The sequence below is a fragment of the Salvelinus alpinus genome, chromosome 8 (assembly GCF_045679555.1).
Source record: "Salvelinus alpinus chromosome 8, SLU_Salpinus.1, whole genome shotgun sequence".
NCBI classification, from domain to species: domain Eukaryota; kingdom Metazoa; phylum Chordata; class Actinopteri; order Salmoniformes; family Salmonidae; genus Salvelinus; species Salvelinus alpinus.
Window position 1 is genome coordinate 60909658 of NC_092093.1, and position 12658 is coordinate 60922315.

The window sequence follows — 12658 nt, forward strand, 5'->3', positions numbered from 1 at the left end:
TAAAATCGCCACTGCAGATTCAATTAACACAAGCTAATCAACACATTCAACACTGTTTGGTGTCTGACTACTATGACATGTACCCGTTTGAGCTGGGTCAGACTGTCAGTACTGGAATAACCGATCTGCCTCTCCTCTTCCTCCTTCTTCCTCCTCTTGTAGCGTGACGGCGGTTTCTCTGCCCCGTTTTTGGGCGTCCGTTTGTTGCGTTGCTGCTTCCTTTTGCCCTGTGCCGGAACCGAGGGTTCTAGAAGCTCTGTGCTTCCTGTCAGCTGACTGTGTGGGGGAGTCTGGGAAAATACAATGATACAAGCAAGGTTGGTGAGCTACTATGTGAGCTACTATTATAGACACAACAAAGGGCTTTCTTTAGGAATGTAGTACTGAATAGCAATTTTTTGTGCATTTTATACCCAAATAGTTTGATTTCAGAACATGTAGTATCCTATGGGTGTGATGATTATAGTGTCTGTGTGAATGTGGTCTTTCCCTTCTCACCATGTTGTTGGTGGTGGAGGCCGGCCTGGCGGTGGCTTTGAGGTCTGCCGAGGCCTCCTGCTCTGAGCTAAGGCTGTTGCAGGACATCTGCTGTGTGGGAGGGGTCTGGTTGGCACTGGCACTTGGCGGGGGCGTACTCTTGTTCTTCAGCAGGTGCTTAAGCAGCTCATTCCCTGCGTCACCCCCTTTGGTGCCATGGAGTGGCGAAGAGAGTCCCCCCTCGCTTCCCTCCTCCTCCTTCACTATCCCCCCGGCTCGGGGACCGTGCCGCAAGGCAGACCCTTCGTTGGCTGCCACGGCCCCTCTGCACTCAGTCTCTATCCTCTCCAGCTTGATTTGGAGGGTTTCGTCAAACAGGGAGGCCCGGTCATTCTCCGAGCCCATGTTGGAGAGCCCACCCTGGGCTAAGCTGCTGCCCGAGAGCTGCCTCTCCAGTTCTGAGGAGGGGGCCAAACCCGAGGACCCCACAGGGAGGAAAAGATCAGACAGATCCTGCTCTCCAGGAATGCTGAGGCTCCGGGTGGGGGTGGATGAGGTGTCAGACACGTGGGAGGGAGTCAGTGGGGCGCAGAGGTCTGAGTGGGGAGTGGATGGGGTCTTGACTGAGTCTGCGTCGTCGACAGAGTCTCTCTTCTTCTTCCTGTTCCTCTTCTTCTTGGCCTTCTCCTCTGGGATGATGTTGGAGTAGAGCTGGATCAAGGACTGGCCTGAGCCGGGGTAGTTGGGAGGTAGGGGGGTGGATGAGTCCACTCCGAACGGGGGTCCATGTCCCTCGCCCCCAACCTGAGGCATCATCCCACGGCCTCTGAACCCAGCGGGACGGGGCTGTCCAGGAGGGTAGTTAAGCCCCTGTAGCATGGGGATTTTGGACTGGAAATTGGGACCCATCTCGGGACTACCAAATGCCCTGTTCCCAGGCATGGACCTGCGCTCACCATCCGGCATGAAGCCCTGACCTGGGAGTGGCCCGCCAGTGGTGGTGAAGCTTGGCTGCATGTTGCTCTGCTCGGGGAACATGGGCCCTAGCTGCCCCTGCTGTTGTTGAGGCCTAGAGGGTTGCATGAAGTCTTGGGGCAGATCAGTACTGTAGAATGGCATGTGGGCCAGGCTATCCCCTCCGGGGTTTGTAGCTCCAGAGCCGGATGGGAGCCCAGTAGGCCCCAGACCCAGGCCTTGCTGCTCCATCTCCAGCCGCTGCTGCATGGCCCGGTGCCTCTCCACCTCCTGCATAAGCTGGACCCGCTGTCTCTCCTGCTGCTCCCTCAGGCGGTCCCGCCTCTCGCGCTCCTGGAAGCCCTCACTGAATGGGTTGTTGTCGTCAAATTTCACAGCGAGGCTGTTGCCACCACTTCCACCGTTAGCTCCGCTGGCTCCCTGGGCACCTGTTCCGTTTCCCGTTGGTGTAGCTTTTGCGCCAGGCACCATTGAGGGTGGGGGCTGTGGTGGTAGTTGGGCTTGGGGTGGTAACTGGGGCGGTGGCAACTGGGCAGGGCTGGCATGGGGCATCTGTGGGGGCATGTGAGCTGGAATTCTTGGACCTGGGCCTCCCATCAGTCCTTGGGCTCCCCCTGGGTGCCAGCCTGGCATGTTGGGAATGCGGGCAGGGTTATGTTGGCTGGGGTGGGGCTGCATTGGCATCATGGGCCCCATCATGGGCTGGCCCATAGGGGGCGCTCCGGGCATCATAGGGGCAGCTTGAGTAGGCATCACAGGCATGGGTGGCATCCCTGGCATCATAGGAGCCTGGAGACTTGGCCGTTGCTGCTGCTGCTTGACACGGTACTCCTCTATCAGCTCTGCATGGTCTTTCTGCTGTTTCCGAATCTACCAGAGAGAAATAAAACAGAGGAAAAAGAAAACAGAGAAATGTGAGCAGATTGAAGGGATCCCACCCAATTCTTCACAGTCCAAGAAGGCATTGAGAAACATTTTTAGGCACCACTTTTGTATCCAGTCCAATTAGAATTGGTATTTACATGGCAATCACAGAAAGAACAGAGTGATCAAATACTATTTTCTGTTACTTATGCCTCCATAAAATTGGCAATTACCTGGAACTAGAGAATGCTTAGTGATATAGTACATGTTTCAATGAATTCACTACTCACAAGAAATCAGATTGAACCATTACCAAGTAAATAACTTTATCATAATATCTTAGAATATACTGCCAAAAAGGGAAACACTTGAGTAAATGAGTGATACAAAGTCTATTGAAAGCGTGTGGTTCCTGAGTTAATTAAGCAATTAACATCCCATCAAGCTTAGGGTCATGCATAAAAATGCTCAGTTGGCCATTATTTTGTCTACCATGGCTAGAAGAGATTTCAATGACTTTGAAAGAGGGTCTCAAAGGAGCATAGGGGGTTTAAAGGGTGTGTGTATGTGTGTGTCATAGTCACCACATCTCAAACCAATTGAACACTTATAGTAGACTCTGGAGTTGCCCTAGACAGCGTTTTCCACCACTATCAACAAAACACCAACTGATGGAATTTGTGGAAGAATGTTATCGCATCCCTCCAATAGATTTTCAGACACTTGTAGAATCTACACTACCGTTCAAAAGTTTTTGGAAGAAAAGCACATTTTTTGTCCATTAAAATAACATCAAATTGATCAGAAATACAGTGTAGACACTGTTAATGTTGTAAATTGCTATTGTAGCTCGAAACGGCAGATTTTTTAATGAAACATCTACATAGGCGTACAGAGGCCAATTATCAGCAACCATCACTCCTGTGTTCCAATGGCATGTTATGTTAGCTAATCCAAGTTTATCATTTTAAAAGGCTAATTTAACATTAGAAAACCCTTTTGCAATTATGTTAGCACAGCTGAAAACTGTTGTACTGATTAAAGAAGAAATACAACTGGCCTTTAGACTAGTTGAGTATCTGGAGCAAGAACATGGACATTTCTAAGTGACCCCAAACTTTTGAACAGTAGTGTATGTCAAGGTGGATTGAAGCTGTTATGGTGGCCCAACACCCCGTTAAGACACTATATGTTGGTGTTTCTTTTATTTTGGCAGTTACTTAGTAAAACCTCTTATTAAAAAAGCCTTGTGAAAATGTTGACAGAGTAGACTGTGTTAATGTCACAGAATAAATCATGTCTGCTGTCTCCTGTGGTCTTCATGCGACAGTGAAGTCTCGCGCCTTGCCACAGTGAAAAGGTCACAACAGTTGGAAATAATTAGCGAAGTCGCCCCTTTGTTGCTAAGAAAAGGTCAAAAGGTTTGTTTTCGGGCGTAATGTTTCCCTTGATTCTCAATAAAACAAGCAGTTCTTTGTTGTGTTGTCTCTTGTCGTGATAGGTGTTTTGCCATTGTAAATAAGAATTTGTTCTTAACTGACTTGCCTAGTAAAATAAAGGTTAAATAAAATAAATAAAAATAAAAGTAGCAGATCTATTGCAGCAATTAAGCTTTGTGTGTTCGGTGTGTGTTGCCAAGGAGGAGGACATTTAACCCAAAAAGTTCATGGTCATAATCAAGTTTTAGACTGTCAGAATTGAGATGTTTTTCCATTTCTGAGGGGACGGGAATACAAAGCAAAGACGTGATAAAGAGCCGCCAACAAAGGTTTAACTTCAAGAGAAAATCTATAAGATAGAATCCAAAAGGATACAGGTGCTTAAAACCAAAAGGGTTGGAGGCAAATCCCAAAGTAGACCCTCAAAGATTCCAGAGAGAATCAGCCTATTCAGGTGGCTTAAGATATGATTCCCTTTTCTTATCCACCTCTTCAAGGTGAATGACTACAACCGCTCTCTTTCTTTACATTATTTAGGTACTCAGAATTTCTAATCATGTTACAGATTATGCCATGTAAAGTCGTAAAATCTTGTAATATAGAAAACATAAGCCAAATCCAAGATCTCAATATTTTCAAAACCTTCAACATGGAATGGCGGTAATTAACTCCTGCTACATTTAGTTAGCTACCTGCTCCAACTGCTTCTGCACCACACTCTGCTGCTCGGTCACATGCTTCAGCTGCTCGACGTCCTCCTCAGGGAACTCCCGGCCCGCCTTCTTGGCGGTCCGCTGTTTGGCCGACAGGGCCTTCTTGGACTTCCTGTGGGCCCCAATCTGATCTTCTAGAAACTTCTGCTGCATCTGGAGCAGCTGCTGGGTCTCCTGGAGCCACTCCTCATACTGCTTCCTCTGGCTGTCGTCTGGGAGACAAGACTGGGTTAGGCGACATTTTTACTTTGGATTTATAAATCTCAAAGGAATATAGGTGAAATCGAATAGACCCTGGATTGGATATGGTGGTCAACACATGAAATACTGAAGAAACCTAAAGAATGGTCTATGATTAATCATTTGGTTAAAGTGAATAAGGATGTCATGATCAAATTAAAAAACGTTGGGTTGTCCACTCACTGACAAATCCAGGTCCAAAATTTGGGGGGTTTGGTCTCGCCATCTGTGGAGCCAACTTCCCGTCCTGCGAAAAAAAATTACAAATGGTAATGAGGCCTTGTTTTTTAGCAAAATAGATGAAACAGACAGACAGTGGTTGATTCACAATGCTTACCTGTCCAAGCACATGTTGAGGCAGAGTGGCGGCAGCATCTGGTCCATGTGCTCCTGGCGTCTGCTGAATTCTGCCACAAAGACAAATGAGGGAATCGTTGTTTTAGGGAACATTACATTTACTTCTAAATATTTCCAATCCAATACTAAGCTTCTCAATAGTGTTTCGGACAGACCAAGAGAGTATTACAAAAAGCCTTTAAATGAATGTACATTACCCACAAGCACAAATAATGAGCTAGCATTAGGGTGAGCTTTTGTCTTACCTGTTAATGACTATTGGGGGCATTCCCATGCTGTTTTGAGCCATGACTTTATTGATTCCCTTCAGAGCTACCATCTTGGCCTTCATGATCGGGTCCGTGATGGCATCAAAGTCTGCAAAAAAATAAAGAAGTCCACTTAATCGTAGCTAGTTGACCTTCTTTTAAGCCATTTCAAAAGAAGCCACCCCTAACAAGTGCCATGTCAAAATGATGGATGGAACACTGGTGAAGTAAGACTCCCAAAAGTGTCTCTTCATAAAAAATAATTAAGTCCAACATTCTGTTCCTCAAATTACAATTGAACAAATGTCAAGTACTTCTTTTCCCTCAAAATCTTTAATAAAGCATGGGGCTCCAACTGAAATGGCTCGACATTCCACATTTATACCAAAAAGGATGACCATGCAAAATGACTACAAAACCCCCAGATAACTAATCTGACAACACCCTGGTAATGTGTGTGACTAAATGAAACGGGTGACCAAAACAGTAGACATGTCTATCTGAAGCTCAATGCCCTTACCCATATTGGGGAAGAAGGAGTCGCTGGAGCGCTGTCGGATCATGGCCTGCATTTGCCTCTGTTGCTGCTGCTCCTGCCTCTCCTGGTCCAGCAGGTCCTGTAGGAGGAGGGGTTGCTCTTCCAGCAGCAGAGGCCTGTTCTGTGGGCCGGCCTGCCCCAGCGAGGGGCCCTGCTGTTGGGGGAACATGCCCTGCTGGCCCTGGGGGTTCAGGCCGTGGGCAGTGGGCTGCTGACCGGCTCCAACCATGGCTAGGTTGAGCTCCACCTGTTGGTTGGCTGAGGCCCCGAAGCTGTGGTTGCCCCCTGAGATGAGGTTTCCCATTGAAAGTCTGCTCTGAACCAACGTGGGGCTCACCCGATGTCCCATAGCCACGCTGGGATTGAGCCTGTTGTTGTCTTGGGCGTGTTGCCTAGGTAGCATCAGCATGCCGGTGCTTGGGTGTAGCCCGGTGGCCTGGGCAGCCATGTCCCCTTGGTGAGGAGAGCAGTTTGGGCCAAACCCAGTGTTTTCCAGTTTTTCTTTGATCAGAAGGCAGGAGAGGACCGGAGTTGAGCCGGAGTCAGTCTGTCCAGGCTGCTCATACAGCCCTGCACCCTCTTGGTTTGTCATGGTTCTGTTGTCATTCATCGGGCCACTGCAGAGAGACTGGTCCTGGTTTTGCACGTGTTCATCTTTGACCTCCGTTTTGATTGTATCCTCGGTTTTAAACATGTCCAAGGTCTCTTTCGCTTCATTGGCCTCCGGTTTGTCAGATTTCCCCCCGGATCGGGACGAGGTGGCTGCGCCATCCACGCTGCCTTTCCTCTTCTCCGACAAGGCTTTCTGGAGGTCTGAGGTCTCACCCTGTTGGTGGTCCTCCATAGGGTCGCCCAGGTCCAGATCTTCTTCACTGAACATGTCTTTCTTGTCATCCAGGTTGAGCTCGGGGTCCGTGTAGGCGATGAGGTCAAACTTCCCTGACATGAGGAAGTCGTCGAGGTGCAGGTCATTGGGTCCCAGTTCAAGGTCTTTGCCATCATCCGGGTCCAGGTTCAGGTTCAGATCGACCAGGTCTTTGACCTCCACATCTTCAAGGTCCTTTACTGCGGAGTCTTCAGCGTCCAAGTTTTCCTCAATTCCGTCTCCACTGGGTATCTGAGTCTCCTCCGTTTGACCGGTGCTAGACCCAGGCAAGAGCATACTAGATGGCGCTGCATTGAGTGGCTCACCAGTGACAGGGTGGCTGAGTGACCTATTCAGTGAAGGATGCTGTCGCTGCGCCATGGTCATTGGGACTTCAGTCTGCTGCTGGTGCAGGTTCTCCATACTAGCCGACATGTGTGTGTGAACGACCGATCCCTGGGATGGTCTGTCCATCATGGGGTCCATCATTCTGGATAACTGGTTCCCAGCGAAGCCCATCTCCTGGCCTTCCATGAAGCCCTGGGGTGGTATCTGGGGCTGGTTGGAGGGGTCCATGACATTGGGAGGTCCATGCCCAAAGGGCATCCTCATCCTGTTCTGAGGGGCCCTGTGACGGAGCTCGATGAACGGCTGACCCATGATGTTGTGCTGCTGGACAGGAAGGCCCTGTGGGGGGAAGGGCTGGGGGAGCCCCATCTGGGTGTTGTCCCCCATGACCCCCCTGGAAAAGTCCACCGAGTGGGACATTCTCATCTGGGGTGGAACATTGTCGACCATGGGCCCGCCGGGCATCTGGTTAAGGGGCCTGAGGAAGTGTTGCTCCTGGCCTGGTTGAAGGGATCCTTGAGCGCTGGGAGGGAATCCAAACCTGAGTAGAAAAGATGGACAACACATTGTCAAATGCTTATCCATGACTACATCCCAGGCATAACACAACAGCACTGATTGCTCCCTACACACATCTTCAATAAGGAAGATTACACTAAGTGGGACTTCAATAATGACACTTCATTCCACATTTCGAGCATGTTTAACATAATTGTATTAATTTAATCGTTTCAAGGGGAGCAATCAATTCTGCAAGCCAATTATACAAATATACAGCTGAATATGGGTAAAGACCCTGTGCATACAAAGAAGTTTGAACAAACTACAGCTGAGTGAAATCTATGCTGTCAAATTCAACTAACCTCATTTCTTGTGGCCTCATGCCCATGTTGCCCATGTCCCTGGGGAAGTGGGGTCTGGCATACTGGCCCTCATTGGGGAAGTGTTCTCGCTGGTCCCCTAGAAAGGTACCAGGGAACCTCTGACCTCCTCTCATGGGTCCTGGGTAAGGTGGTGGTGGTCTGCCGAACATGTCATTCTGTGGGGCGGGATCTTCATGTGACCAGTGGCGGGGCGTCCCCGGGCTGGGGGCTGCAACAGTTTCCTGTAGTAGTCCTTTCTCTTGCCGGATGGCAGACTTCTGTTGCTGCTGCCTAAGGATCTGCTGGCGCAGTCTCTGGCGCTGCGGGGGGAGAGCACGGTACACTTTAGCAAGTTACATCATGTACGTATTCATTGTAATTTGAGGAGATCCTTACAGAGAAGCAAAAAATGTTCACGTTGCACCAACATGCACTGCCATATTGGCTGCAGAATGGCTAATCACCTGCCAATAACTATGCAAACAGAAGAAGGCTTCATGGCAATTCAAGTGTTACCCATGTGAGTGTTATTGTGTCTCAACCAAATGCAAATACCTGTCTGAGCTTCTCCTCAGTGTCTCCCAGGTGTGGTAGCATGCTGTTCTGAGTGTCAACGGTGTTGCTGCTAGACTGAGGGATATCATGGGCCTGCCTTTCCGAAGTTTGGGCATAAGGTGTCATTGGACCCAGTTCAAAGGGATCGTGAATCTGCGTTTGACCACCGTGATGATTCGACTGCGGCAGAGAGAAACTTTCGTCCGACATTCCCGGGTGCTTAGCTGTCTGAGAGCCCTGGGCGCTTGTACAGGCAAACCCGTCCTGCACCCTGCCCGGAGACTGGTGGGAGAATGGGTCAGCTGGGAGCTGGGACATGGGTGTCGGTCTGGAGCATAGTCGATTGAAGGCATCAGGGCCTGCTTCTGGCCGCGGCGTCCCTGGAGCTTGTGCGTAAGGGTCAACGAGGAGCGGTCTTGGTGTTCCGGGTTGTTGGGCATACGGGTCCATGTTCCTTTGACTACCGGGGGATTTGGGAAACCTATCCCCTGGGGCTGGTCTGGGGGTACCTGGCATGGAAGCATAAGGATCCATGGAGTGAGATGGAGACGGTCTGTGATTGGGTGGGTGCTGCTGGGGGAACTGGTCTAGACGAAGGCTAGGCGGCGTCTGCAGGTATGAGGGATCCGAGTGTGGCCTTGGGGTGCCGGGAGGTTGAGCATAGCTATCAGAGTGAGGTCTGGGGGTGCCTGGTGGTTGGGCGAAAGGGTCAGACATCTGCTGTGAATAATCCGGTCTCGGGGTAGATGGCACTTGTGCATACGGGTTTCTGTGAGGGTGTCTAATCATTGGCATGGGTTGAGAGAAATGGCCCTCCTGGGTTTGGCGCATCATCTTGGGCTCGTTGGGGAACCCTTCCCCCATGGGTGGCCGGGGGGTGAGAGGCTGCTGGGCGTAAGGGTCGGCCTGTAGTCCTTGGGGAAAGCCATCAGATGGCCCTCGTTTAAGTCCCCCAGGCATAGGGCCACCGTAGGGCTCTTGCTGGGACTGCTGGGGAGGCATGGGGGCTTTGAACACCGGGACGGAGCCTGACTCGTTGCTGCCAGGGATGGGAGTGAGCAAGGGCCTGGAGTAGGGGTCCGAGAGGATCATGCGGTTGTGAGACATGCGCTGGTAGACCTCGGCTCGGTGTCCGCCCATCCTGGAAAAAGTCTCTCCTCCAGAAGGAGGGCTCATCATGTTGTGCCTGACCTGCTGGTGTTGCTGCTGCTCAACCAGTCCTGAAGGGCCCACCCTGGCGGGTCCCATGGGTTTAGCAAAGGGGTCGGGGGGCCTGGGGGTGTCTGGCATCTTAGCATAGGGGTCAGCATTACCAGACTTGGGCAAGACAAACGACTCGTGGGCCGGGGAAGGCCTCCCTCCCCTTTCCTGCATCTCCGACAGAGAGTTCTGCCGGGGCGTGGTGGATCCACCACCCCCAGGGGGCGGTCTCGGGGTGCCCACCATTTTGGCGTATGGGTCCCAGGGCGAGGACGGCCGGGAGCCTGAGGAGGAATCCGGGGAAAACATATGTGGTGACTGGGGCTGGGAGGATGGTCCCTGCTGAGGGTACGAGGTCTCCTGGGTGGGCGTCCTCGAGGACGGAGGTGGGAGCTGGGGTCTGAGGAACACGTCATCCTGTGACCCAGAGGTGGGCGTGCCCGGGAGTTGTGGTCTAGCGAAGCCATCCTTAGACACTATTGGCTGCAGTGGGGACGAGTTTCCAGACTTTCCTCCATTGCTGGGCTGAGGAGTCACGGGGCTCTGGTTACCACTATTAGGGGTTGTATCTCCACCTGCCTGACTGCTAAACAGCTGCTGCTGTTGTTGTTGTTGTTGTTGCTGGAGCTGCTCATTTTTAACCTGCTCCAGCTTTTGAGTGGCTTCAATCTTCGCCTGCTGCTTGCTCTTTTGTCTCATTTGCTGCCATGGAAACAAGAAAAGCAGGGGAGGAGAGACACTTCAGTTAATTAAGCCTTTTTGGAAGCGTGGAATTTGTAATTTTATGATGACATGGTGCTAAGAATGCTTTCTTTCCCTCACTCACAACAAAGTTAATGCTTTTTCAATATGAGTGGGTCTAGCGTGTGTTGTTAAGCCATGCAAGAGGGAACAATGTGAGGGTGTATGTAATAATATGGTGATGAAATAAAGCTTCTGGAGGCTGTTACTGTGTTTTTTCAGGACCAAGGACAGATTTTACCAGTTAACCAAGCTTTTCTCCCTACAACTCCACTTTACAGTTTGCTTTTCTTACACCTTGTAAATTTTGCTTTATTGGTTCTCGGCAGACGAATACCAGAACAGTGCTTCGCCTTGGGAATCTTACCAGAGAATTTTTTCCACCTCCTGCAGCTATAGTTGCCTGGTTGGAATGTCCAAAAAGGACGTCTTTATTTGTTGATTTTATGGCTTTGCTTTTTGGGACCTTTTCCTGCTGCTTCTTAAGGGGTCCCCACATCTGATTTAACTCTCCCTTTTCAATGCAAATTAAGAATTAGTAGACTGTATGAGAACGCCAAATGTATTGTTTAAAAATGACTCACTCAACCATGCACATATATAAAGTTAAATAAAAAAATCTGTTTCATGCCCCCAGGTTATGTTATGTTCAATCTCACCACCTTGCTCCTACTCACAATTCCCCTGACATGCGGTACTTTGATTATTATGGTGGTGTATTATGGTGTCATTAAATACATGTACACATAAAAAAGTGTACACTGATCTCTCACACCAGGGTTTCTCAACATGCAGGAACAAAATCCCACTTATACCATTTGGCTTCCTGAAGACCTGCCAAGGCAGCCACTAAACAAAAATATTTGATCTATTTTTAAAGGCATGCATGCAATTGCCACACAATCCTGCATCCAATCCCGTACCCTCAGAGTCAATTTAAACAAAAAACATTGTAACATTTAAAAATGAAAGCCAAACGAATCCTCAACAACTCCTAGAACAGTAGTTGAGAAACCCTGCTTTACAGTGTACCCATGCTTCATATCCCCCCCCCCCCCCATTCCCAGTACATGTTAACCCTCCAAAGGAACTCTTACCTGTCTGAACTTCCACTCCTGCTCGTGTTCAGACTCCTTGGGCTTGAGAGAGTCTTTGAAGAGCAGCTCAGTGTCCAAGGGGACACTATTGGGGTCAAAGGTGTCAGTCAACAGCGGCTGCTGCTGCTGAGGATGCTGGTGTCTCTTCAGCGTATCATTTGACATCTGAACTTTGTTTATGCGCAGGGCCGCCCGGTTATCCCGTGCTTTTTGCTGGAAAAGAGGGGATTGGAAGTGATAGTCCATTTTGTAATTGATGGTGCAGGAAAGATACATTTCCTGAGACGCTAATTTCTTAAAACCCTACTGGAACAAATAAAGGCGCCACCATTTTTCTTAATGTCTTGGGGAAAATCACAAGGCGAAGAAACTCCTACAATCACCTAATCTCATCAAGTAATTTGGACATGCAGAGCGTTGTTGAATATAATTTCATCATAGAGACTGTCCTGAAAAATCCTCAAAGAACTGTGTGTTAAATTGGAAAACATACTAGACACAACATTCAAACAGTACAAAGACACGAGAAGGGACAAAGCGCGGGAGCCTTTGGGTTTAAAATATCAACAGAAAACAGATGAAAAGAACAAGACAAACACAAATATCTGTCTTCTCCCTAATGGACTCTACAATTTACTTCAGGAAGTTTGTTTAGACTTTAACATTTCATCAGTAACTGGCTGATCCCTTTGATTCATCACTCCAAAAGGTATAGGGCACTATTCAATCAAAAGCCGCAACCAGGTTTGTGGAATAAGTCAACAACAATGTTCTTCTGGTGAAGCAGAAAAAATACATTTTTTATTGAATAGGGTTCTAAGTTTTCATTGGAGGTTTTAAGTGTTTTGTAAAAGATTAGCCTTTTTTTATGCATGGACTTTTTCTGTTGTTTATACAAACTCTTATCTTTTGTCAATCAGCAAAACCTGCTGATCAAAATAAGTGCAGTGCATCACAGTTCAGCGTGGATGTAAACAACTTCCAAACCCAGAATGTGTTCTCAATCCACTTACTTGATAAAAAAAATGTACTTACCACATATGGGGCCCTGTCCTGGGAACTGGCTTTCCTCCATAACTTTGCGATTTGTTTCACTCTCATAGCCCAGTCTGAGAAAGAAAAAAAGATTAGCCGCTAC

The 12658-nt window shown here is 48.9% G+C and overlaps 1 protein-coding gene across 9 annotated transcripts in view; it reads right to left on the bottom strand.

Moving 5' to 3' along the window:
• LOC139583389 (histone-lysine N-methyltransferase 2C-like) overlaps positions 1-12658 on the bottom strand; it is a 225415-nt gene that overhangs the window by 14333 nt on the left and 198424 nt on the right. For 7 of the 9 annotated variants that reach the window (XM_071414413.1, XM_071414415.1, XM_071414419.1 and 4 more), the window contains 12 exons: positions 12556-12629; positions 11521-11733; positions 10791-10937; positions 8483-10384; positions 7928-8247; positions 5834-7605; positions 5311-5422; positions 5046-5115; positions 4892-4955; positions 4448-4680; positions 499-2322; positions 84-290 (listed from right to left, as the gene is read on the bottom strand). In XM_071414413.1, coding sequence (XP_071270514.1) covers positions 84-290; positions 499-2322; positions 4448-4680; positions 4892-4955; positions 5046-5115; positions 5311-5422; positions 5834-7605; positions 7928-8247; positions 8483-10384; positions 10791-10937; positions 11521-11733; positions 12556-12629 — 6938 coding nt within the window. The remainder of the gene's footprint in view (positions 1-83; positions 291-498; positions 2323-4447; positions 4681-4891; positions 4956-5045; positions 5116-5310; positions 5423-5833; positions 7606-7927; positions 8248-8482; positions 10385-10790; positions 10938-11520; positions 11734-12555; positions 12630-12658) is intronic. The other 2 variants (XM_071414422.1, XM_071414420.1) reach the window with 1 other exon arrangement.